This window comes from Corvus kubaryi, unplaced genomic scaffold (genome assembly GCF_017639235.1).
Source record: "Corvus kubaryi isolate FWS band 111438036 unplaced genomic scaffold, C.kubaryi_AGA036_p1.0 37398, whole genome shotgun sequence".
In the NCBI taxonomy this organism is placed as follows: Eukaryota; Metazoa; Chordata; class Aves; order Passeriformes; family Corvidae; genus Corvus; species Corvus kubaryi.
Window position 1 is genome coordinate 29,600,101 of NW_024581137.1, and position 23,723 is coordinate 29,623,823.

Sequence of the window (23,723 nt, forward strand, 5' to 3'; positions counted from 1 at the left end):
GAAAAGTCCCACTGACACCATCTGCTTCTTTAGCATGAAACTGCTGGTATTGCTTTGTTTTTTTTGGCATGCCTTTTTCTGTGAGAAGAGCTGATTTTCCCCCCAAGTGCTCTATCTGCCTAATGAGCCTGCCAGAAACATCACTTTCACTGCTGGGACAGTGACCCATGAAAACATCCACGAGTCATTCTCATACATACCTAACCACTGACTATGGCAGTAACACCTTCTGGAAATACAAATGTATCTATCTTCTGGCCCTCCACGGGCAGCCACTCCTGTATCAGTTACAGCACGCAGGGATTAAAGGATTAAGTAGTTAAAAACCCTGCAGCCTCCTAAGTGAGAAACAGCCACTTTGTGGGTTCACACAAGCAGGGGGAGGGAGAAGGTAAGCAAAAGGCACCTTCAAGTAATCCTCAGCGGTTTTAAGGGCAGTGGCAGTGGAGGTGCAATACACCGTCACAAACACCCTCACAACCACCTTCCTAGTTTCTAAGTCTCTAATAAACTGGATTAATTGAGGAAGAGGATATACCTGGCGTCCCCAGAAGCCACACCAAGATTCATACCAGCACCATGGGTGACAATGGAAGGGCAGATGGAAAGATTTCCCCACGGCCTAGGACCACTGTGCAAACTTCATCTCATGATTTGTCATACAAGATGTAGTCTGACACTGAAAACTATCCAAAAGCATGTACATAAAATTGAGGTTTGCAGTCTGCAAGATGAACAAGCCTGCTCTGATCCCATGTTGGCATGGCTAAGATGTTTCCAATGGCTTTCAATGAGTAGCTTGGCTCTAGTCACACCGCACCTCAAATGACAGCGTTCTCTCAAGCTGGCATGTGGTTAAACTTTGTATCAGAGGCACTTGTTCCTTAACTAAGAGTTAAATTATTAGGTGTTAACCAGTCTCATCCTGTCACTAAGAGTGCAAAGTGAATTTTTGGAAACTTAAGAGGATGCAAAGCCAAGCACGTTACCGAAATGAGCGGAGGCAGCTTGAATTGACATGGCATTTGCTTAATATGCTGAGCACGCTCTGAAACTTGAATGCTGTGAGTCAGCGCTTCTCATGTCAGTGATTATAGTAATTAACAGCAGGAACATTAGATTTGTGTGGGGATAGAGGTAAATTTAGGTCTTTAGAATGATGTACTGAGTAATCAGCATCAGTTGATAGGCATGCTGGCCACAAGTGTAAAAATAATTTCCTGTATGAGCAAGAATGTATAAATCAGAGCCAAATTAATTCAGCTACAAGAAGCGGTGGTGAGGTATCAAGCTCCAAATGTGCCCTCATGTGACCCTTGCAGCAACCTTTCTAATGTTTAAATAAGAAGGAAACACACTTTTATGTTTAACAAACATGATACTTTAGTCACAGACAGGTTTTACCAGTATCAGCATGCCTGTTAAGTTACAGGACAGTACAGTGTTTATTACTTATTCAGGTCGTTAGAAAAAGATGTTTATATCTGTTACTAGGAACTCAAAATAGACAAAATAAATGTGTATTTTGTTTTTCAAACATTTTTACCCTGGCTTCTCCTGTCTCCTTAGAATTCAGTATCACAAAACAAAACAGTATCCACAAATAGCCACTACAGTCTAACAGGCAAATCCTGAGCACTCTGCCACCGGTGAAGACTTTCTCTTACACATTATCTGTGGCCTCAAATACAAAACCACTTGTGGTTAGGATTCATTCCACAGTGCAGGAGTGATTTAATACTCATACATCAAGAGACATTCTGTATAGCAGATTTGCATTTATTTTTTGAAAAAAACCACAGAGAGATGTTCTATTTGCAGGACCGTAATACCACTTCTCATTAAGAGGTATATCCCAAAGCATATCATAGTTCTGCACAAAAAAGTCTGGAATAAGAAGGTGAGTGTGATCAGAGCAACCAAAGGAATTATTAATTCAGAAACACTCTACATCAAGCGCTTCCTGCAGTATTCCCACAGAGCTGAACTTGCAGAATAAAGCTGCCTCCTGTAGATTCTATCCTCTTTTCCAGTAGAGCTAAATAAAATACCTAACAGGACCACATTCATACATGTACAATTATACTAGATACAGAGTAAAAAACATTAGCATTCTAGTAAAGACTGCCATCAACATTACCTTTTTGATTTCATCTTCAAATGCTTTCTCCAGATATTTGTATCTCCTGATAAGTTTATTGAAGACCTAAAGATAAACACAGATTAACTTAAGAAGTATAACAATTGCAGCCATCTTTCTTTACAAAAAAAAAGCAAAGGGAAATAAGCAGCTTCAAGAATGGTATTTTTGTAGTGTTGTCTGCCTCACAGAGAGCACAAAACACCCTTCTCTCAATTTTGTGATTCTTGCTTCATAGAGCAATGCTTGAATTGGAGAATTTATAGCAGTTTGAATCTTTTCATATTTCTCAAATTTTTTTTCCCTACTCTACTTTTCACCCTATCCATAGATAAAAGCAAGGCAGAGGAGAAGGAGTGTAACTCGGCACCCTTCCCCTAATAATGCACCCCTGGAGAAGCTCTCAGCTGTAGGCTGATGCAGTGGGGCAGTCAGCATGCTTCAGTAGATGCAATATCTTGGCAAATCAACGAACAGAAATGTTTACAACAAAACACACTACTGTCAGAGAAAGAGGAAGAACATTTGCCAAAGCTTCTACAACAATTATGATTTTGGAACCACTTGTTCTCCAGTTTTGACCATTTGTTTCCCATCATGCGACCACAGATTAGAAAAGCAGAAGCAGCCCAGGTGCAGAGTTCACTCAAGGTGAAGAAGGAAGAGGTAAGAAATAAAATAAACAAATCACCGCTTGCACTGCTGTACAAAGGCACACAGCATATGACTCACTGTCACAGGTAAAAAGGTTTATGTGGGGAACAACTGACATTTTTGCCACACTGGATGGGGGAGGAAGGAAAATTAGGTTTAGAAAGCTTCAATTCACTTTCCAGAATACAAAATACATCCAAACATCCTAACCGCTAGTATTTTGGCTCAGAAAAACTGGAAAAACCAAGTTGTGGCCGTGATGAGAGGTAGAAACACACAGAATCCTAAGAAAAGAAGATGAAAATGTAAGCTTCTTGTTAATTCCAAAAAGAATTCCGTGTATTTTTTTTAAGTCTCTGTAAATTACAGAAGTGTGACTTCATATGCAAATAATCTGCTAAAATATCAATACTAACTTCAGTCTTTTCACTTGAAGACTTTTCACTTTTAATTTTTTCTGTGACTAAATCCACAAAAAAACCAGCCACGCTACTGGTTCATTTGGGAGACAGAGTAAGAAATTACCTTCTAGGTATCTTCTAGATAAGAAAAGGTCTAAATACTATTTTAGACTAACACCACATTTTCATAATACAGTAAGAACTCTATTTTTCATTATGCATGAAAAAAATGACAAGGTCAATAAAAGGACACATCTCTTCAGGCATTAATTACAAAATGTTGATTTATTTTGGTTTGAAGTGCAGAGAATACATTGAAAATTCCACTCCTTCAAATCCTGAAGCGAAGCCTTCCTTTCCATCTTTCAATATGCAATCTTTTACTTTAAATTGCTCCTTGGAGGACTGGCTCTGTCAATTTTTGTTCAAAAGATTATTAAAATATTAAAATTCAAGAAGACAGAATCAATGCCTTTACCAATAACAGAGATTTTCCTGAAGCAGAATACCCTGTTTTTAAGAGATGATAAAGCTGACACACAAGAAGTATTGACTCCCTTTCCAGAAATAAGTATATTTCACTAATTTAGATTATTAAAGATATTTTTTAAAGGAGCTTTCTGCTATTAAGCAAACATTTTTTACCAATGCATATTTTGATGCCAGCACTCTTTAAATCAACTATGCACCTTTCCAGCAACTTATCACCCTAGACACCTTAGCAGGGACAGCAGGTTCTATGCTTTTAGCTGCTGTCTTCAGCACTCTAATAATAAGTAGCGATTTAAAAAGATAAATACATGCTTAATTAACAATACAGTTTTGACATATGGGAGTTGCAAGGGTATTGCATTTTTATGCAATCCTACTGGTATCCAGAATTGCATGGTGGCTTTGAACTTTCCATAGAATTCTTACTGTACTTTCTCATATAATTATTATCTTCCATTAATGAGTTATGCAAAGTTAGCTTCTTTTCAAGAATGTGTTAGGGTTCATGGGTTTTTTGTAATAATTTCACATAGGCCTATTTATGCAAGCCATATTCCTGCAGGAAGGAATTATACATCACATACATAGAAGAAATGAAAGCTCTTGAAATATATGCCCAACTCCTAACTAGTTATGCAACTAAAGGTTGGAGGCGTGAGCTTTATATTTTTTGTCATTCATATACTTCATAGAATTGTTTAGGTTGGAAAATACCTTTAAGACCATAGAGTCCAACTGTTAACCCAGCAGTGCCAAGTGCCACTAAACCATGTCCCTAGGCTACCATATCTACAGATCTCTTAAATATCTCCAAGAATGGTGACTCCACCATTTCCCTAGGCAGTCTACTACAATGTTTGACAACTCTTCCAGTAAATAAATTTTTCCTAATATCCACCTAAACCTCAACAGGCACAACTTGAGGCCATCTCCTCTTATCCTGTCACTTGTTACGTGGGAGAAGAGACCGACTCCTATGTGGCTGCAGCCTCCTGTCAGGCAGCTGTAGAGAGCAGTAAGGTACCCCCTGAGCCTCCTTTCCTCCGGGCTAAACACCCCCAGCTCCCATAGCTGAGGCTCACAGGACTTGTGCTCCAGACCTTCTCCAGCTCCACTGCCCTCCTCTGGACACCCTCCAGCACACCTCAGTGTCTTTCTTGTAGTGAGGGCCCCAAAACTGAACACAGGATTCAAGGTGTGGCCTCACTACTGCTGAGTACAGGGAAATGAACACTGTCCTGATCCTGCTGGCCACACCATTGCTTATAAAAGCTGGACTTCTGATACAGTTCATGTGTTTCTCAAAATGTGGTCATATTCCAGTCTGCACACAGAAAAGGTCAACAAAAATAAAAAGGGTGGTGTCTAGAAGTAGACTCAACCAACGGCAGACTGTGATAAGACTGCTTTTTGTAAACAAAGCATTGCCAACTCTGATCAGATTATTTTAGCCATCCTATTTTCTTACCTAAAATGTATAGGTTAGGACAGATTAATGATTAACTGGATTTTCAATTGGTCTGTAGCTAGCCTACTGCAGCCTAGACAGTCTGCAGATGTTCTTCTGTAATCTCTTTTGACACATAAATGGAAAACAGTAATCAGCTATGCTTTTACTGACCTGAGCATAATTTCGGATGGCATCATGATCTTCATCTGCAAAAAATACACAGTGGTTGGTCATCTTGGTCTTGTCATTGTCATCTATGCGTGTGCCTCCAGGAGCTATAAGAAAGGAGAAAAAAAAAGGCAAGGAATGATTTCTTACTTTAAAGAATGTAATATTTAATAAGTCTAATAAGTCTTATGTTAATATCACTGAGGCAAAAGGCCAAGGAAAGAGTTAGCAGGGGAGAGGGAGAAACAAGGGAGAGGAGAGAGGGAGAGACAGACCAAGCTTTGCTAATCTGTGGTGGTACCTGACAGAAGGGACACTTGGCTGATATGCTGCACCATAGATCACACAGTCCTCACAGGACTGAGTGATTCAGTTCACCCTAAGGAATCTCAGCTGGTCTTGAGAGCACTGAGAGTGATCAAATAAGTACGGGTTGGAGCACAACCCTTACATATTATTTTAACTCTTACTTTAGCTGTTGTTTCCTGCATTACCTCAAGTCTTACAAAAACATCATTGCTTCTCACCAAAGAGCAGGAAGCAGGAATCAAAGCAACATGACCAGTAAAAGGAGCTAACTTACTCAAAAATGAAGAGGAAAGTGAAAAGCGTGTTTTTGCCAAAAGCTGCCACTGATGCCTTGTAGAACTGTCCCCATGAACATCCACAAAGCACACCTCATTATCCTTCACTTCTCTCAGCTAGCTTTTGTTGCAACATCTACAAAGCAAGATTTGCAGCGGCGCTTAACCTGGAGTCTGTATTATACCTTTTTATGCTAATAAATCCCTCTGTTTCCCCTAGTTAGCATCTCTCTCATACCCTTTGCTATTGCCATTATATGCTGGTTTAGCTCAGACTGAAGGCTTCTCAGAGCAGTATCCAGCAAGTACCGAGGTGTTACTGCACGACAAACAACAAACAGTGCTATGATATGAGATGCAAGCAGTGAAATTGTAATACAGGTTATAATTTCCACTGTAGAGGATGACAGCATCTTAAAAGAAGCAAGCAAGACTGATCACCAAAATTCTCTGTCAGATACTCTGCAGGTTACCTAACATGCTGCCAGCTACCAAAATATCAAAGAGTGTGTCAGCATAGCGGCGATAATCAAGTCGTGAGCCTGCTGCATCCAGAAACTTGGCTATAGCCTCCAGGTCATTCCCAGCTTCATTGAGGCCTTGGACAATTGTATCCCTGAAGACTGTGGGTTCAAATTTCTCCTTTTCATCTGAAACAGAGAGAAAGAAGAAGGAGAGAGACAGTGTCAATTTTTAAACTCATTAAAATCCTGTATCAGTCAGCAATTGAAAGGACCGTGGCACCTAATATATTCTTCTCATTCTGGTCAACGCATCAAAAGTTTGTTTGGCCTGTATCATTTCTGGAAACTCTGCAGTTCTGCAGAAATTCTGCAAACCAAAACACACACAAACATATGGGAATAAATAAATAGAGGAAAAGCAACTATTGAAATTGTTTTCAAAATTCATACTCTTCTCTTGCTGAAGATACTATCCCATGTGTGTAGCACTGTGCACTGCTAAATCTGAGAGCAGAACAAAGGCAATGCCAAGCTATGTGTACATAATGTCATTGTATGAACATTTTGTTTTTCGTCTCTTGCTATTTTTCTTCTAGCAAGTATGGTCACATAGCTAAAATGTTTCAAAAAAACAAGTCTTCAGGAAAAAAGGAGATTGAGGTATTAATAAAACTAGTTTTTGAATAAACATTTAAGACAAGGCAATGCAATGTAACAAGAATTTTTCTTTTATATTCACAGACCTAAGCAGCATTAGGAACACAGAAACACAGCACTGACACTGCATTTTCTACAGCTGTCCCTTGCTGAATTCAATTAAGGCACAGCCTGACCCCCAGACAATGTCCCTGTGTCAAGGTCATTACACACAACAGACATAGTTGCAACCTCCAGATAACTCTTACCTAGGTTTACCCACACCTCCTGCTGCCTTTTTGCACACAAAGTTAACAGCTTACCATGGCCACTTGAAGTTTCTTAAGAAAACAGGCCCTGGCTTTATATAAGGGCACAAACGAAATGGCTGTTACTGTTAAAATAACTGAACTTCAGAAACAAAATTGCAAGCTGTTCTGGGCACTCAAAACCCAGGTTTGTTATCACCTGCTGACACAAACATTGATACAAGTTCTTGAAAAACCAAAAATATCATATCCAGAGGAACAATCCAGAGATTTTTATTTATTAAGATAAATGAGGACTGGTTAAATTTCTGTCTAAACATGTGCTAATCCAGTCTGAAACATGCCAGCTGCAACTCTTGCAGGCTTTTTGTGACAAGAGGTTCTGGCCTTTATGCATCCTCTGGCTGCAGGCTTCTGTTCCCTGCTACTCATAGTGCAGCTTTTCATCCCAGGCCTTTAACAAGAGGCCTTGCTTCTTAACAGCCTCTCTTCCCTAATGTCTTCCCTCCTGCCACGGTACTTTAATGGCAATTAAATAACTATTTCACAGAAAATTCCTACTTTTGATAGCTTTTCTAGTTCTCATACAGAAAAGTTTTCTCTCTCCTCTGCTGCATGTACCCAGGGTGCACTCATTCTACTATCTTCAGCACCTCACTTGCACATTCTCCTCCACTTCCAATGCATGCCCTTCCTCCATAGCAATTGCACCTGGAAGGCATAAAGCAGTCCCTTCCACTCAGTGTCCCAGGCCACTGGGAAGCTCAGGTGACTAGTCAACTTGTCCTTCCAAGGAGCCTGGCAGCTGCAGTTCAAGGGCTGTCTCTCAAGCACTAAGCACTGGAAAACGGCAGAATCCCCTTATTTTCCAGAAATCCTCTGCTATGCCTAGCTTTTAGTGACTTATTGTGTCTACTACCCATCTCCACAGGATTGCTTCCCCATCCCCCAAACCTGACCTCCTCAGACCAAAACTGAGACAACTCCACGGACACCCATACATATGCTCAGGAAACTATCTGCTCCCAGCTCTGGATCATCCTGAAGTGATGCACACAACTATAATGACAAACTAGATTCTCCACTACCACGCTTCCACAACCCAATACACTACTCAATATGCCCCTTGTCTGGACTGCAAATGATTTCTTCCCAGGCTTGTACTTCGCACCAGACCTTGGAGACGTTTGGGCTCCCAGCCGTGTTACGCCGACTTCGGCTGTGATGAAAACCCAGAGTCTGTGTTCTGAGGAACCACCCCTCCTATCTGCAGGGCACGGCCATCAGGGACAAACCAGAGGGTTGAAAGGGGGATTGAAGAATGTGCCCTTGCTCTGAGCAAATGCCTATAGAGAAGCACACTACTGGAATCCTATCCAAGCCACCAGACCTGTTACCAAATACTCAGTTGCAGCTCTCCTCAAACTTGACGTACAAAAACCAACCCAAAACAAGGAACAAAACAGCCAACCAATCCACAAACAAGCCAGTCTTTTACTGAAAAAAGTACTTCAGTATGTGTACTTCAGGCAGTTTTATCTGTGCACAAGAAACACAGTTCCACCCATAGACAAGCATCTGAGTATAATTATTCTCTTTGGGATTGCCAAATAAGTATGCATTATTTGAAGGCTAAAAAAAAAAATGCTTGAAGACATCAACCAGCGAGAAGACAGATTTTTGTCTTAAGAGTTAAAAAAAAAATCTGTTTTACTTTTTCAAAGGTATTTTGCCTAAAAATTTAAGATGTTCACATCTAAACTGGAAGGTATTATATGCTTGGTATCATGGGTACACGGTCCTCAGTGCAAACACAAATACCATGATTAATATTTCTTAGCTCTTTTAAATAGATTCTTCCCCTGCCCCAGAAGTCCACTTCTCATCTGTAGTACCCTACTATTTTCTTGTCTATCACAATCTAAAAATTTACACAGGAACAGGAGGTGAATTCATTGCATGAAAAACGATTTTTAATTTTATTGAAACATTTTCCTACCAAGCTAATTTACTGAAGAGGAATATGCTGATGTAGTACAAGAGGGTGAGTAAGAAGCCATCACCAACAAGGGGTGACAGTCTGTTGAGCTGTCAAGTGCACAATTACTAAACAAGCACAGCTCCAATCCTGGGCTAGCAGAGGCAGGTGTAGCTTGCAGATGTGATGCACACAATATCCACTGCAGCAGTGCTATACACAGCTTTTCATTTTCATCATGTTCCCAAATCCGTATTTCCTATCTTTTGCTTCTAAGAAAATCACAAAGCACATTCATAGCCCTGTCCTTAAGAATTAATTTTATCTCTTCATCAGAAGGCCCACAACTGTAATTCTGTGGAAGAAAAAAAATAACATGAAGTAAGAAGTGGGGCCAAACAAGGTAACGTAAAGGTGTTAATATTGACTTTTTATTAGATAATTTTCTTCCTGCAAGTACTATGCAGCATTTTGCTTAGCTTATTTTGCACCGTTTTTTTAACTTTTATTAACCCTATATTATGTATACCATGGGAATGAACCTAGGTATCAGGTATTGCCTGTCAACTTACTTCAATGTGCATTATTTGATCCTGTTAATGCTTTGGGAAGCTTTTTGTCCTGTAGGTATTTGTCAACTGTCTGGATACATAAATTTGCCTTACTACCTACTGGCATTTTTACTACTCCAATTTTCCCTCTTCCATTTCAGAAGACACAAAGACATTCCTTTGCATGCATGCATTCAGTCAATGCAGTCCACATCCCATGTATCTGCTCCATAAACATAAGTACTGGCCAGACACCAACTACTGCTGACCCTCACTGAAAAAGGAATATTCAAAAGGTACAGAGATCATACCAAAAACTATTTTATTTGCCTAGAGTGATAGGAACTATGAGATGCTTCCTTCCCTTGGAATGTTCTTCCCTTAACAGCATCATTTTTCTTCCTTTAAATCTTTCTAAAGTGATTTGAATGTCTGCCACTATATATGCTGCAGGCAAGGCTTATTCCTTTCACTTGGTTAATCAATATAACTAGAAAGAGTGAGATTTACCAGCTCCTTCTTCATGGTCCTCTCTCTCAAAGATATTTTAGACATTAAGCACACTTTCAAACTTTAAATTAAAAAGCACTGTATTATTCTTTTTTGCTCTCTGAAACCTCAGAAGTTGTTCACAACCCATGATTAGTTGCAGCTAGCTGACCAGTGATAAGAGCTCATACAGGCAATTAATTTTATTAGATGCCTGACAGCAGTGCCACACCTCACGGAGACGGCAGAGCTCCAGGGATCTGCAGAAGGGAAAAAGGAGTATTATGGGACACAAATGGGTAAAAACAAGCGGCTCACTGTCCCCAGCAAATGCATGTTTCAGACCCCCTACATGCCTGCCTGTTACCATAGAACAGTCTCTGAAAACTGAAATGTCACGGTCAAACCACAGCTACTGCACTCTGTCCTACCTGGGTGACATTTCAGGACTCCCTCATATACTGAAACTCAGAATAAAAAAACCCTAATAGTATCTTTTAGTCTTAAGGCAAAGACATAACAAACAACCTGTGACACTGCTGTGATACAAAAGTATATGGAAACATAAGGGAATAAACATACTTGGAAGCCATTTCTCTTCCTCAGGCACTCCGCCTCTAGAAAGAAAAGTATCTACAAATTTCTAAGCAGGATATTAAAATATTAAGGCAATCAGAATGACCATGTTTGAAGAAGAGATTTTATGCTTTGAGTACAGAAACGTTTGCATGCTAAAATTTCTATATTAAAGCCACTTAATATCCACAATCCCATTTAAGTAACCTCTCTCAAAAGAAAAATCCCACCCAATCTTTCAGACCACCCTCCATGTCATTTCCTTCTTCCATGTAGTCAATGAGTTATTTAGGGCTACTTCCAATCACTGCAAACAGAAATCCAAGGGATGGACAAGAATTACAAATCAAATATCTTTACTTATTCTAATTATTGCTTGTATTAAATAGGAGTCAAAGACCAAATCTGTATTAGGACAGACTATGCCAAACCCAGTGGAAAACATAACGTGAAAGTCTCTATGAGAGAGACAGAACATTTTCTAAGACAAGTTTATCAAATAACATATATAACCATAACTGACTGACCTAGACTGAAAAATACATGGGATCAATCCAGCAGTGTGCATGTCTGAGTGCTTTTACTGGCTGATCTGACAGACAGATTTCTTTAGGGATTGTTAATTCCACTCCTCTGGCTGTGTTTATATGGTTGTGAGTTAATGCAGTGTATAGCTCCCACTGCACAACGCTCTCAACCGTGCTGATAGAAAGTTAATCCCACTAATTACTGGAGCACCATGACATTTAACTACAAACAATACTGGTTTCTTTTTTAATTAGTTATCCTTACAAACACTGCATGTGCACCATAGGAAAGACATTTTGCATTGAAGAGACTGTACCAGTGAAACAAATTGAAGGAGTGCTGGGTGCAAGGGAGGAAAGACAAGAGAAAGATGGCACTGCTTTTTAACATGACTGAAAACAAACTATTTTGCAATTCCTATCTAAGCTTCGTGATCATTCTAGATCTCTAGACACTGATCATTCAGCTCTTCAGACTTGTGATAGAATTTGAAATTTTCTGAGAAAGTTTACCAACTCTTTTTGTTTCTCTCATCCACACTAAGAAGATGCTCTTATTTACACTTTCTGTCACAAGACATTTAGACAAGGTGTTAACTTTTGATCAGAAACAGGAAAGTCAAGATGGGAAAAGTCTGTGTCATGACAGATAAGAACCCCACCTGCCTGCTGTAATAATCTACTATTATACCAGCAAAAAATCAGATCCTTCTTTTTACAAACGAGACTTCTGTTTTTGTTTTTTTGGTGGGGGAGCAGGAAGGGAATAAAATAATTAATTACATATATTTTGTCTCTCTGCCTCAAACTGTTGGGCATTCATCCCAGCCACCTAAACCACAACAAATGGATTCTTAGTATGAGTGAGCACCTGCTGTGCTAGAATACCTGGCTGGTCAGTACAATCAGCACCACTCAGCTTTCCTTAAAAATTGATGCTGTACCGTACTTAATGAAACAAACTGCTGGTCATGTTTACAGAAAATCAGTATCACAATGAGTACAATATAACTCACATAATTGTTTTACTTTAACAATTAAAAAAAAGACTACACCAACACAGGAGAAATAAATTTTTGTGGAAAAGGGAGTTTCTGACCTCCTTCTGACCCGAAAGCAGGGCCAGCGAGATGATCTGACCATCTCATGGAGAAGGAAGGTGAGAAAATTCCTTTTTTGATATGAAAGGTTCACTTACAGGCATGGCATTGATTTGAGTCAAAGAAATAAAAATGAAAACCAAAACAAAAAAGCCCAGACAATTTTCTTTACACAACTTTTAAATAAAAGCTCATATTTTGCTTTCTTAGTTGAAAAGGACATTTTAAGAAACACCCAAACCAAAAATCTAGCAAGTTTTCTTCATCAGATGTAAATATACTATAAATTCATTTAGCATCTAATCTTTAACTGAAGCTTCCACAAGACTTCATAGCTAATTAAACCTGAATTTTAAATAAGGTCCTAGGATATATAGTGAAAATAAAATAATTCATAGAGCTTAGTTAACAGTAACATCTTCAATCTTAACATGGCTGAAAAGAAGGGGAGAAAAACCCTTTAGATGAACTTTCAACTATTCCACCTGCTCTATTTCTAGTCATTTTAACAAAGAGGAAAATAAAGCAAAAAATGCAATGCAACCTACCCCTCTTCCTAGTTTTGAACCGCTGGCCTGTTAGCACCGGCTTCTGATTCTTATTCATAAAATTTCTGGAGAAAGAAAAAAAGGGAAAAATATTTATACTCTAGCATTTATGGACAATAGTTTAATCTAAAGGCAAAATAAAGACTCGGTGTAGCAAAACCCCAACATGTGAAAGGTAAAGAAAGTTCTTAACACATATTCAAAGAGTAATTCATATTATCTTTAAGATGAAGAGCAATGCAATCCAAGGATAACTTCAATGAGACGTGTTTCTCTTAAAACCTGGCTGTTGGCATCTCTGTAAAAAACAGTGAAGGTTCAAAACCAAATGGCAATGAAGTCGCTGCCCTTACTCCTGGGGCAGAGCCCACACAGCTCATGGGGATGCTGGGGACACAAAAGCCACTAAAGCAGAGGACTGGGAACCATCCTGGTGAGGCTCAGCATGGCACAGGTCTCACCCTCTGGCATGTTCACCAGGCAGACAGATGCCCAGGGTTACATGCTGTCCAGCTCCAGACAAAGCTTTGTGGTCTAACCACAAAGACACTGCTTTAACCATCAAATTCTAATCAAATGTTTCTTACAAGCATCACTGTATCTTAGTAACTTTTTGTTCTGAAAAGCATGTGGGTGTCGTCAAAATAATAGAAGATAAACAAATCCCTTGCCCCATCAACTTTGTGCATAAATACAGAGTGAAGGACCTACCTGGCACATCATACAACAGCAAAAAATACTGGGCTTGTATTACTTTACAGCAAATCTCAACACATGATGGCAAAAAAATTGGGAAGTGATACTATATTAATGCCATTTTATCAAAAAAAACCCCAACTATTTTTAAGCTTTGGATATAATCAGTTGCACCACACAAAATGCAGCTTACCCAAAGAGTAGCTAAACCAAGAGGTGAATGCAAACAGCAGCAAGTAAGAGGAAGCTTTAAAGCATGTAGGAATCACCACAGGTCATCCCCCTCTCCTGCCCACAGCATGTGCCAGCCCTGAGACTTGGAGGCCACCTACTTCACACCCTGCAGGCCATTAGGTCACTGTTACATATTATTTGCTTGTCCAAAATAAGGCCTTCTCATGCAAGACTTTGAGCATGTTCTGCTAATAACTTTAGTTTTACAAAAATCTGTATTATTTGTATTTCCTCATTGTGGACTCTGCAGGTCTAGTTTAGAAGTACACAGATTTGCCAACATGCTTCCTACCACAAATGAAAATAAATTCAAGCCCCATGGCTGAGAAAGAAGCCATCAACCACACGTTACTATCCAAGCAGTGCCTTCTCTACTACTGGAAGTTCACTTAACTCTCCTAACAATGCTCCAGCTATACAATACATTCACATTCACCAGACTTCTAGTGGCAGCATCCCTAGCTGGCCACTTTTGCAACATTTCAAATGTTTTACTTGGCAAACCACTGCTTTCTAGTCTAGGGGTACCACTTATCCACAGTCAAAAACTGCGCATGCGGGCACATGAACTGGAAATAGCCAGTAAAGTTCAGAGTCAAGACAGGGTTTGCTTCCTGTAAGTCATAAAAACACAAATATGCAACAAGCAATTCAACTGAGATTCACACTCATCATCACTGAGATTTAAAACTGCAGTTGTAACAGACCAAGGAGCTTTTTGAAACAACTGCAACACTAAACAGCCTTCTGGAAAAACTATTTGCTCATTTGCAAAGAGAGTTAAACATGGCAAACCATGGTATCATGGGCTTTTTCAAAGTGCTGTAGGATCCAAAAGTGCCTTCACAGCAAAGCTCCTAAGGCTCTTTCCCCTGATGAGACAGCTTGGTGTTAAAGGAACAGAAGGTGCTTTACAAGTTAATTAGGCAGATAATCTAGCAGTCTACAGGGATAAGCAACAGCCTAGCCTCTAGCCAGTGACTGGCTAGATTTGACATAGTCATCTGCTTTGTCTTTCTGACCTTCAGTTATTTGTAAAGAGAATGATCTATAACATTCACTCAGGTATTTTTGATTTGTTCTTGTTTTGCCTGGAGACCTCACACCTTGTTTTGAGTCTAAAAATGTTCATTTCAAGAGATTGCAAGAGAAGCCCATGAGGTTTGCAAAGAAAGGGTCAAGTGAGCCACACATCAGGTAAGAACTGTAAGAATTAATCTGCTTTCCACAGCTCTTCCAGAGCACAAACAAGCCATCAGGCTGGGGTTGACAGTGCCACTTCCTTAAGGAACACACAAAAGCCTTCAATCCAGCACACTGGTACAGTTTCCCAGTTTCTATAAAAGACAGAAATGCATACGCTAATTTTCTCACACCAGACTTCTTTCCTTTGATGCAGTGTACTTTTAAGCTGCAAAAAAGCTTGCATGCACCTGAAGCTCAACTGTGGATTTTAACTGTTCCCTGTGAACATAAAAGATGTCCTTTAAGACAGCTGGGAAAAAAACTTTTAAAAAAAACAGTTAAAGCAGGACTCACAACTTGTAGCAGATTTAATGACTAGAAGTTCAGTTCAACAGAAGAGACTCTTGAATAGTTAATTACTAGGAACACAGGATATGCCTTCTTCTATATTTAGCTTTAAATGTACTGTGCTTTAATCTGCTCGAGTGAGGGTCTGGCTTTATAAGGTACTGCCTCAAGCCGTGCCCAGGATCTTTCATTAAGAAACTATCTTGAGACTGAGTAAAACCAACCCAGTGATCTATGCAACAATCCAGAATAGAATCAGCTCCTGAAAATGAGACTTTGAAGTGCTGTTGCTATCACAAGAGGTGCCTGGATAACAGTTTAAAATGTACAAAAGTGAATGCAATGCAAAAACTGGTTTTTTTAATCAAGAAGAAACTAACAACAGCACAAAAGTGGTGGCTGAAGGTTGTAAATTCAGGGTGGCAGCATATAAACTTGCACAGCACATTTGACTGCCTCTCAGGTGTCAGGTAGCTGTAAAACTCTGAAATCACATACGACCTTCAACTGTTATATACATTCTCCATTTTGAAAGGTACAGGACCTGGGCAGCTCAAAGCCAATGGCAAATTTCTGGAACAGCTGCTAGAGAAGTCGTAATGGTTTCGGCGGAGTAAGGATCTTAAGACAGGTCTGGGTAAGAAGGAAATAGCCTCCAAAAGAAAACCCAAACCACCAGTCAAACTTGTACCTTGCAGCCCAGCATCCTCCAGGATTCATGAATTTTCACAGGAAAGCAAGCGAGAGGTATGGAAATGACAGCTCACTCCTTTCACAGACTCCACTCTTCACCAGAAGATGGGAGAGATTCAGCAATGGCATTATTCTCGATTTACTGCTCAATACTCAAGCAGATGTCAGAGCAGTACAGAACCTAGCACCACACTCCACAATGGGTTCATTTTCCATATAAACCACAAAATGTCTAAGCCTGCTAATTACTAACTTGCAACTACAAAATTCATCAGAAAAATTTAAAAAATGCATGACTTTGAAGTTTACCAAATTCCACTCCCACTCTTGTTAACAGGCTTGTATAAAACAGATCCATACTTTAAAAATTCATGAACCGGTGAATTGGCATATTCTCCTGAGACTGCTTGAAGTCCTAGAGCTAAGCTTTCTTTATAGCTGCTCCTCATTTTCTTGCTAAAGACCCTAAACAGTTAAAACTAAGGGACATCTACAGTTGTAGATATCCAGACATATATTATACAGCAGTTCCTCTAATCAACCAATCCTTCTCACACAATTAATAAAAACTGTAAGAGTTTTAATTAATAAATCCAGCATTAATTAAGAAAATTAATTTATAAAACCTGCAACAGATGAAGTAAAAGTTACTTCACCGCTTCAGCAAGTATGAACTTGCTTAGTAAGTTAGAAAAACGCAGTCTTTTATCCATACCACAGGGAAATTCTTATGATGATTAATTTCTGAATTATTTAAAGCCTTGGTAAGGCTGAAACTTCTACCATTTGTTCTTGAAACCATATTGCTTAAATTGAAAAAAAAATACTGAAAACCTTTATTCAAAGCAACACTATTTTTCTAAGCATCATTTTACACTTTTAACCAAAATAACAGAATCATCTGAGATTCTTCAAACATTAACATGCTCAGATGAATCTGTGAACAGTTGCTTCACAGCAGCGAAACTTCACTGCCCTAGTTACAGAGAGAAGGGAATCAATGCCAGACAACGTAAGAAAAAGAAGGTTTTAATAAAAACTATCAAGATTTTATGGCTCTGTGTGTGCAGGGCACTAAATACAGCCCACAGGGCAGGCAGTGACCCTTTGGGCAGCCCACTGGAGGAGGTGGGGTCGGCAGCACTGCTCCACAGGATGCTGCTGCTGCTGCGGGGACTGGCGCCGACAGCGTTTGACTGACAGGGCGACGGAGAGAGCAGCCAGAATACCACCAACACAGCACCACCAGCTTTCACAGGAACAGATGCTTGGCAGGAATTATTTCCATCTCCTTCTCTTGCTGAGATACCATGTAAGACAGGGGCATTCATCTCAAAGGCAAATAAAACAGAAGCATAGATGGATAGAGTTGCTATGAAGGAAACATCCCAACCCACATATCAAGGGCAATCTTTTTTTTCACCCCAAAGAATATCCAGGACATTAAAAGGCTTTACTGGGTCTTTTTTATCCAGCAATGTTATTGGGTGTTTTTGTTCTCTCACAGTTACAGTTCCAGACTTAGGGTAAAGAGGGTTTTCCACTTCTTTCAGCAGCAAGCCAAGAAGTTATATTAAATGCAAATTACAGAACTTGAGCAGCATAGAGGAAGAGCTGCCCTTGCACTTTTGCCAGAGAGGAAACATGTCAGCATGCAACCAGCAGCTGTCTCAGCTCTCTGGAAAGGCAGCAGACAGCTAAATTATGAACTAACAAAATCTGCAGGTGGAAAACTTACAAATCATTACCAGTAGAGAGGAACAGAGGAATGTAAGGGGAAAAGAAAACAAGAGCAGATGCAATGCAGCCACTGGTTCTCACCAAATCCTCATCAGGCTTCCCACTTTCCACTGAGACACTGCGCCCTTTGTTCCTAAAACATAGGTATTCTTTTAAGAAGTGACTAATAAGCTGGAGGTCTGTAAATTCAACTACGGCACAAATCACCAGGAAGCCCAGTACTGGCAACCAGGTTTATCTTGCAGACTTGCCCACAGAGGCACCAGCACAGTTACAATGCTTATGAAACCTTTAACCCAAAGGGGCCATTCATCAGGAACAGTAACGCCAGAGCCAGGCTCTTGACACATTAAAATCCCTTTCCTGATTTTACAGCCTCAAGGGCAACATGCAGGGACAAAACAGTAACGTAAGGATGTGCAGGGTAAATACAGTCAACATGAGGTTTTAATGTTTACATGAAATACGAATATTGCTGATCCACATGACCTGTCCTTCCCAAAAGAGCCTTCTAGAAGCTCTCAAGGCACTTAAATTTTTTTAAATGTTTAATCACAGAACAGTGCTGGTCCACAGTAAAAAATATATCTACTTCAATAAAAGTACTTGTCCTTTATTAGCACGCCTAGTGGGAGAGAGAAAATAAAGAGATGAAACAAGTGGAATTGATTTAACTCTGCAGCAAGTAGAATTGAATACCTGAAGAAAATGAAACTTACCATACATTAAATAAATAATAAAAACCTGTGCTCATGCAAGGTTCTCCAGGTACGAATTGGGCATGCAGCCTGTGAAGTTATCCTGGAGAAGAAGGAGGGGGAAGGGAAGCCACCCTTTGAAGCCACCTGAAAGGAGGCCGTAACCAGGTGGGGCTGGTCTCTTCCAAGTAATCAGCAGCAAGACAAGAGGAAATGGCCTCATGTTACATCAGGAGAGGTTTAGACTGGGTAGTAGGAAAATTTTCTTCACTTACAGCATTGTGAAACATTGGAATAGACTGCCCAGGGAAGTGGTAAAGTCACTATCCCTGAAAGTATTTAAATCATTTGTAGATGGACTTGGTAGACATGCAGACGGCACTTAAGGACGTGGTTTAGTGGTGGCCGTGCTGGGTTAATGGTTGGACTCAATAATGTTACAGATTTTCTCCAACACGAACAATTCTATGATGCTAAACCCAAAAAAAAAGAAAGGGCAGACTCACTGAAGTCTGCACCATAAATCACATCACCTAACAGCTAAACTGGGATGCACAAGAAGATGTTTCTTGAAAAACAGTCAGAAAAACCCACTGCCACCAATGAATGTACAACCACACACTGCATTAGAGATTCACCTCACTGCACTTATTTCAGGAGAGTGGGTATTTCTTAGGTCACTAACCAAGAATTTCTACAGAAGTGGCTCAGATGCGTAACACTACTGAAGCACTTTCAATGCACTTCACAATGTCAAGAGAACTGTAAACTGAAGCACCGAGACAATGGACTTCTCTGTTGTGTCATCAGGAACCATATAAAAAATGCATGAGTCATGGCACAGTCAGTGAAAAAAAGAAAAAAAGAAGAGTAAAAAATTCTTAATAATTGACAGGTAGAAATACAAGTCAAGAAAATTACATCACACACTCAGGTTGACACACACAAAATGTTGTCTTTCAATAACAACATTTGTTCCAGCAACTAAAGAGGAGGAATTAGGTGTAATTCTTTAAGAACAAGGTATTAGCAGGAATTTTTCTCACTGTTGAGAGCTCTCTTAGGTGCTGTACTCTTAACTGGAGTAGGCTGAAATAATGGAGAAGGTGTGTTGCTACAGATCAATTAATATCCAATTAACATTCATTTTAAGGTAATAGCTAGTCATCCAACTCCAAGCTTGCATACCTTGCCAACAGGAAAACCTCTTAGAAAAAGAAGGGGATAAAAAGGATCAGGCAGAGATCGGGGTCAGGTGAACTGAAAACACAAGTGGAAGACAGAATTCTTCCAAAGCTAACAAAGTTTTTTCCTTACACAAGACACCACTTTCAATGGACTGTGTAAATGCTAAAACAAGGTTCTTGAATTTGGAGACATTGGATGTCCTGATCATCCTGAAAAACACAACTGTCTTAGCAATTGCCATAGAGATGATTTTGTTACAGGAAAAATGGTGTAGCTGAAATTCTGCAAAAACACGACTGTAAAGGTACTGCAGCAATTTAGCTCAATCCTTCATTATTGTTTGGGGGAGAATTGCTGTAGCCACTCTTTACAGCACATTTGCAAGAAATCATTAATGGAGTTACTTTATAGGGTTCCCTTGAACCAGGTCTCTAATAAACCAATACATACAGGTATTTGGAAAAAAAATGTGTTAAAAAAAATACCAGAGAGGCTTCATTCCCAGGAATGAAGCTTGTAAGACACAAGACAACCCAATAACAGTACAGTAATGAAGGCAGGAAGATCAGCTTTCTCATGTAGAGTACCACTCCCCTGTTGAACTCCACCCTGCTTCTGTTTTTCTTTAAGGTATCAGCCCACTGAAAGTTTTTACAATGTTAACCCTACACATGCAATTTCAGTATCAACAATAAAATCAGAAGATGTGCATCTTCCATTCTTCTTGCTACCTTAAAGCTCTGAGAAGCAGCAAAAGCACTGGACATCACTAGTGTCTCCAGGACAAAGCACTGCAGCACTTGAAAACCAATAAACTAAGGGGCTAAGGTTAAAAATAAATAAATAAAATCTGTGCATTCTCCAGAAAGCAATGCCCCCCAGTTGCTAACAGTTCATTATTTCATGAATTAAATACAGTAATGGGAGAGGGATGTATTAATAGCCAGCACCTCCTACACACCTGCAATCGGTGAAGGCCTTGATTTTAACAGAACAACTGCTTTAAGCATTTTGAAGCAAGTTTCAATTCAGAACTCCCTAATTATTTCTTCAAAGCATGTGCAAGAAGTTCACCAAGATGAACACATGGTTTTTTACCTGAGGGAAGTGAATCAGCTTCCAGACATCTGAATTCTGATCTTTCTGGTACAAAGGGCCAGCAGTGAAAACACAAGGCTTTGCACCAGATCTAGCATTCCAAATATACCAGCTAGCACCGATTCTGCTGTTAGCAGTATTCAGTTGAACAAAAAAAGGAGTCTGCAACTGACTTGTGTCACTCTGCATCCCAAAAGCAGTCCCATATTCCCTGCGGCTCCTTCTTCCTCCTCTGAGCAGGTGAACATTTTGACAGAACATACTAGTTTTGGTAAATAAATTCCTGGAGCGGGGAATAGAAGCAGTCAATGCTTGGACTGCTTCAACATGCACACAGTTATTTTCTAGGCAATGATGGGTACAATTCCTCTCAGATCAAGCTAAGATAATTCTATGGCAATAGATACTGATTCACATCCAAGTTACTTGTTGAGGGAAAAAAAAACCCTAAAGGCCACAAACGGGGTGCCTACACAATCAACTGTTACACTAGGTGAGTCAGAAAATAACTATTACAGACTGAGCAGTCACTTGCTGCTTGGCAGCTCCCATACCAGCACTCTCAGCCTTACTTCAGAACAGCATTTCTTCACCTCTATGTGGAAACCTGAAAGCTCTTAGATTAATTCTTGGAAGAAGAGTCTATCAAGGGCTATTAAACACATGAATGATACAAGCTTCTACACTTGAAAATTGCTGCGAGTTTGACAGGACATAAAAGAAAGAAATATAGCACTCCCTTCTATCTATATTTTTATGCCACCACATTCTCCTCCCTCAACCTTATTTTTTTTCTTCTCTTTGTGTTTCTTTTCTCACATACCAACACTACAAGCCACTTCCAGAGATGAGACTATAGACCTAAGGCAAATTTCTCCCAGTAAACCAAGCTTTGATATGAGAAGGCTGTCTCTTACATCCACAAACACACAAGACAAGCATTACTCACCCATGACAGCACACTCCACTTTAGAGTATTACAACAGCACTGAGAGCTGGGTGGCACCTGAGTAAGGTCAGGTTAGGAGGAGAAGTAAACAAAAATCCCAAGAGGACTATCCTGGCTCAACTTGTTGTATTACTAATTTTGCAGGAGGACTTTAGGTTTCTTCTCGTAAGATGAGGGAAAACATTCAAACCAGTTCTCTTCAGTGATGAAAACAAGAAGTCTTTGAGACATATTGTCATTCAAGCTACCTATTTCTTCCCAAAAACTGGGGACTCCCACCGAGAATACTGTCAAGACTGGTAATGGGAATCACATTGGTATTGTGACTGAACTGTGTATTGCAACTGCTTTGTTATGCGTAATTTAAAATGGTATGACATTTTCAGGATAATTTGTACTACTCTGCTAGATGAGAAATCCCATGTAACATCAACTATCTTCAGGTGAGGAAATTAGATACTAAACATCATACCCTCCACATATGGAGTATCTACAAGATGCTGGTCAGAGAGTATTGGACTCCAACACTATTCACACATCAGAACTGCGAGATCAGCTTTGGTTTGGTAACCAAAAGTTCAAATGCCAAGCAATCACGTCTGGCAAAGTTTCCTGTACTTTGGAATATCATACACAGACACAGTCCTGAAAATTCTCAAAGCACTGCATCTTCTCTCAATTTTGACAGCTCAAGTTTGCGTTTCTTAATCTTCTTCCATGCTATATCTAAAGATAAATGACACTAAATGCAAGACTTACCTGAAAATATAAATGTATAAAACCAAGAATATGTCTCTGTTGGTAACCCATATTCAGGAGACTTTGAAATACATCAAACTGAATCCAAATAATTCAGTCTATCTATAATGATAGTGCACTGCAATGGCTTTATGAATGCTTTTAAAGTTTTGCTTCTCAAAAAGTGGTAATTATATGCAATTTTGATCATAATTGCAATCAGATGAAAACTTGGTTGTCAAAAATACATTTATATATACAGGTGGCCAAAATCTCAGAAGGAAGAAACATTGCCACAAAAGGAAGTCAAATAAAGCAACAATATAAATCACCCAAGGTAGAAAAGAAATAGAGCAATTAGCCTGTTGTGTCACTAATTTGTATCTATTTTCCAGTATTAGCATAATCTCCTAACAGCTTAATCACATTACAAGAAGCTAGTAGAAGTTACTGAGACATCTGTTTCACCCAGATGTAGACCAGAGCAGGTACATAATATTTTACCCCACTCCACCACAGAGGCAGCAGGCAGTGCTGAATACACTGCAGTGCTTTGTGCTCACGCACTGGTAATGGAAGCACAGAGAGCTGTCAGTCAGCTCAGTTCAATGCAAACCCCAGCAATTTAATTGATACTATTGGTTGTGAGGACCACTCCCTGTTTCACTGTCCATCATTTTAGAAGGCAATCAGATAAGCCAAAACCCCTATCGACTTTTCTTGACTAAACAGCCAACTGTCAGAACCCAAAAATTGGGTGTGTTTCACCTGCCTTTAAAAATGAATGATGACACCTAAGTCTGACCCTGCAATTCTTGCCTATTTTCACCATAAGGAGAAACATAAACATTCCCAGAAAATAGCTTATCTAAAATATCCTGCTTGCCCATCTTAAGAGTGAGGTGGGTGAACAGCTTCACAGCTTCAGATTTAAGGCACTTTTTAGGTATCTGAATCAGATTAAACTTCACACCTGGAGATTGGCCATCTGTGTGAAAGTCTATAGCTGAGTGATATAAACATCTCAGGCAGAGTTAAGAATTTAGTTACCCACCCAAAATTAACAATAAGGCAATTAGGATTTGTATACTATTCAGTTCTATAGATAATTCAGTAGACCTGCTTGTTT

General features: G+C 39.6%; 1 protein-coding gene across 2 annotated transcripts in view; it reads right to left on the minus strand.

Moving 5' to 3' along the window:
• BZW2 (basic leucine zipper and W2 domains 2) overlaps positions 1–23,723 on the minus strand; it is a 58,181-nt gene that overhangs the window by 24,545 nt on the left and 9,913 nt on the right. For both annotated transcript variants that reach the window (XM_042043917.1, XM_042043918.1), the window contains exons 2-5: positions 13,028–13,092; positions 6,363–6,539; positions 5,309–5,412; positions 2,141–2,206 (exon numbers count right to left, since the gene is read on the minus strand). In XM_042043917.1, coding sequence (XP_041899851.1) covers positions 2,141–2,206; positions 5,309–5,412; positions 6,363–6,539; positions 13,028–13,085 — 405 coding nt within the window. In that variant the 5' untranslated portion in view covers positions 13,086–13,092. The remainder of the gene's footprint in view (positions 1–2,140; positions 2,207–5,308; positions 5,413–6,362; positions 6,540–13,027; positions 13,093–23,723) is intronic.